The 4,199-nt window shown below is 34.8% G+C and overlaps 1 protein-coding gene across 1 annotated transcript in view; it reads right to left on the bottom strand.

Annotated features, from left to right (window-relative positions):
* Positions 1–4,199, bottom strand: part of LOC106873961 (adhesion G-protein coupled receptor G6) — a 72,015-nt gene that overhangs the window by 13,194 nt on the left and 54,622 nt on the right. The window contains exons 17-18 of the mRNA XM_052971313.1: positions 1,248–1,397; positions 258–379 (exon numbers count right to left, since the gene is read on the bottom strand). Coding sequence (XP_052827273.1) covers positions 258–379; positions 1,248–1,397 — 272 coding nt within the window. The remainder of the gene's footprint in view (positions 1–257; positions 380–1,247; positions 1,398–4,199) is intronic.

Below are 4,199 nucleotides of genomic sequence, written 5' to 3'. Positions count from 1 at the left end.
CTCTCTCTCTCTCTCTCTCTCTCTCTCTCTCTCTCTCTCTCTCACACACACACACACACACACACACACAAGCAGCCCAGTCATTTCTCAGCAGAGGGGCAACACTCATGAATTCTCTCCTTCCCCCATGTTTTTCTTGTATACATTAACCTTCATCAACCACATCTTACCAATCTGAGAGGGGCCTGAGAAATCATGGACAATGCTTCTCATTACTTGAATAATTTATGAAAGAAAATAGTAACTGAAGAACTTACTTGAAACAAACATGGACTATAACTGTTAGGACGAGGAAAACAAATGAAATTCCACAGCCAATGTTTGATATAACAGATAAATGTTTAACACTTTTTACAGTTTCTTCATTCTGGTAAACATCCTGCAACATAAACAAACAATATGGCTCTTTTCTTTTCTTATATATTAGTAAATTACGAATGTTATAATATTGGCACAGAAGGTGTAGACTATTGCATCTTGCATTGCAAACATTATATTTGCTTACATTATGCTAAGTATTAATAAATTCTTATATAAAATTCAACAGTCTTCCTATTACTGGAGTATATGTGTTGTAGATGCAGAATTATACCACTAGTCTATAGGTGTTGAGTTCAAATTAACTGAAAGTATTTCTTATCTAGAAAAAGTAGTTATTTTTTATTCACTTGACACCAGGACACTGATGGTATTCCTTGCACCATCAGACCTTGGTGCTTAGAGGTACATTTTATTATTGTAGATAACAGGAATGTTGTGTAATGGACAAATATTTAGTTCATGCGCATTACTGACATGAAAGTTTTGAATGGAGAAATCCCATGCTTGAGAGATGTTAAAATACAAAGAGACCAGATGTTTAACATCTGAGCAGTAACTATCCTTGGTGTGCAGTAGAGATTTATTATATCTTAAATATGTCTTGACCAGGTTGACTTCTATTCACATGCTCTCAACACAATAGAAGATTTTGAAACCTGGAGAGATGACTTTGTAGATCTCTCTCTGGTTTTAATGTTGGAGAAGTTCTCATGCATTGCATTGAGGATAGTAACATGACATATCTAATGAGTATCACTCATCACTTATGCTGATAAATGACTAATTGCAACAAGGGCAACAGTGATTCTTTAGAATACATGAACCCAATATATTTATTAAGATACCAATATAGAATTGTGTAGGTGTGGTGATAGGCATAGCTGCAAAATTACAAGTAATTTACAATTTGTCATATTGTTACCAACCATTAGTAGTGCGAAACTTGTAAGATGGTTACAAGAGCAAAGTACTTTCTCTCCTGGTATATAGCCAGAAGTATCACAGCCTTTTGTTGACCAATGAGGAGTCTGTCCAGGTGTCTCATCCCAGAAAGCACACTGTAAGTTGGTGGCATTCTGAAAAACATAATAAATGTGCACTATTTAATCAAATTACTTTATAATTACATTATAAGTAACTATGTGTTTTGCTAAAAAGACCACAGAATATCAGAACAGACATCAGACACAGCTAAACTGATTATTCCTTCTAGTTTATAAATCTTTGAATATCCTTTTTATTTATTCCATATAGCCTTAAAAATGAACGAAGATGAAATGGTTTATTTCCTGGACTCTTAACCAGGAATCAAAACTTTAGCCTAGATTTTTTCTGTAAAGTTTTTCCATTGTTCTTGGCACTTGTACTTGGAAATTGATGATAGTTAGCTATCATACTTTGTTCAACTTAGACAAGCCCTACTCTTTAACAGAACATCTTAGGTTAGATTCAGTTCAATAAAGATAAATGCATTCATCTTCTTTTGTTCTCCTGACCTGCTTCCAGCTTTCAAACATGTATAAGAACAGAATCCAAATGGAGTTCTTTCTCTCTTTATCATTCGATACCTTTGCTAAAGGACTCTCTCTCTCTCTCTCTCTCTCTCTCTCTCTCTCTCTCTCTCTCTCTCTCTCTCTCTCTCTCTCTCTTTCACATGACTGACAAAGTTAACATGTCTATATCTCTCTCTCACCTTGCACCTTGCCAGAAGAAAACGCCTCTCTATTTTGTCTGTCTCTTTCTAACACTTACATCTGAGACAAACGTTACCAAAAGTATGCCATTACTAACATCCTCTTACTACTGTAAAACGCTGACTGCTACAGCCTCTGTGTACTGTTTCTAATGATGAATTGTGACAGAGAAATAAAATTTGTAAGAAATAACTTTGTTCCTTCTGTAAACTAATTTGATGCATTTCACACTGTCTCATGAAGTTTTAACTAGTCTGATATCAAAACTAATTATCACTGCATCCTTTACAACTATCAGTAACATATACTTGTTACAAAGACATTAGATCATGTAGTTTTAGAGACAGTAAATGAAAATAAAATTATGCTGATGTCCACAACTGGAGGCTGTGTCTTCATATGTCAACTTGATCAGGGATATCCCAGAGATAAGAACAGCAACTAGCACAACAATCGCCATACTAAACTCCGAAGTAATTCACACTCAAAACATGCTGCCACCAGCATATTTTGGTGTACCAGATTCCTGGTATGCACCTGTATAGGCAATATACTGCATATGTAAACTACAAACTGGAAATACTAAAATGAACAACCAAGCATTTATCTTATTGGAATTAAAAAGTAAAATTTCCATCACCACATAATATAATTAGAATTAAATTTCAACACAGAACAGGGAAAGCCATGATGAGTAATGCAGGTACTGAAGATAATAAATGGAGAATTAAACAAAAGGTGTACATAATTGTACCTACTTCACTAATTGTCCCAGTTGGCTACACACCACAACTATATCTTAACACACTCTGAAATAGTTGGAGTAAGAAATCTTTTGATGATTACAACACTTGCTAGTGCACCACAAATTCCTGGTATACAGCTAATATAAATTACACAAGAAGAGAAACATAGCTATCATAACTAAACTGCTTCTATAACCACATTAGGCACAACCACTCAATTCACTAATGCCACTACAATGACTCAATTGTAACTACTCCAAAACCTAACAAAAAAACGATTGTAGCTGTATCATATAGATATACCATCCTCATAAATACACCTATAAAATCACGAGATTTAAACATCCGAGATATCACAAACTTGTACATTCTCCTCATTTAAATAACAACAGATTCAGATCAACAAACATGACTTCCACACAATTCAGAAAACTCACTTGAAGGAAACGTGGCAGGTTAAACAAAATCAAAAAAATATATAAATACATCATTCTAACTACCATCAATAACCACCATGAATAGGAAAAGGAAATTTCTTGAAACCATTCCAGCTGATGCACATAGAAACAAAATGCTAATTTGAAATATGGATTTGGAAAAAAAATCACAATATACACTCTGGTCACTTAATTTGCACAGTGTCCAATAACTTAATGAAAAAAGTATTGAAAGAGTCCATTCTTTCACCCAGTCTGTTCAGACTAAATCCAAACAATCTTCTCATACCCCTACAAATCTAACTCCTATCAAATAAACTAAGTGCAGTATTTATCTATTTCAATACCTAACTTAGAAATGACAAAAAACATCAAATATTGTCATCAATCAAATCCAATTATATATTTTTTTTTAAATCAAAATTATAATATTCACAATTCATAAGGAAAACTAAAAGCATGCACAGGTTGACATTTAGTGAACACCAATAAATAACAACATTAGTATACACTCGTTTACATGAGAACACTGCTGAAATCCTATCCTAGAAGCCCACTTCTTCCCATTCACTTAAAACAAAAATACATACACATAAAATGACAGCATTAATATTGTAGTGAAACTAACACCTTGATCGCCATTAGATACAAAACTGCTATCGCCATTCTTCTCATTTAAATATAAATAAACGCGAGCGTAGCGGAGAACATCAACCTTGTCATCACGTGACTGATCATTATTCGAATCGGCAACTTCTTCGAACCGTTCCCGCCAGAACGCAAACTGACCAATCACGGCTCTTAATAAGGTCACGTGATAGTGTTTTTCTACTCCTGTCTGGGAGCCCCCTTAACGCCTTAAATAGATCAACTCATACCCAGCAAATTTGTCTCGGTTCAGTTTCTCTTTGAGATCTGTTCCGTGTACCACACGACAGCAGCAGCAACAATCAGCCAGCAACCACTTCAACAGTTTCGTCCAGCCAACGATGACCACCGCC

This window comes from Octopus bimaculoides, chromosome 10 (genome assembly GCF_001194135.2).
Source record: "Octopus bimaculoides isolate UCB-OBI-ISO-001 chromosome 10, ASM119413v2, whole genome shotgun sequence".
In the NCBI taxonomy this organism is placed as follows: domain Eukaryota; kingdom Metazoa; phylum Mollusca; class Cephalopoda; order Octopoda; family Octopodidae; genus Octopus; species Octopus bimaculoides.
The sequence above is the reverse complement of the archived record's forward strand: the minus strand, read 5'-3'. Positions and strand labels throughout refer to the sequence as shown.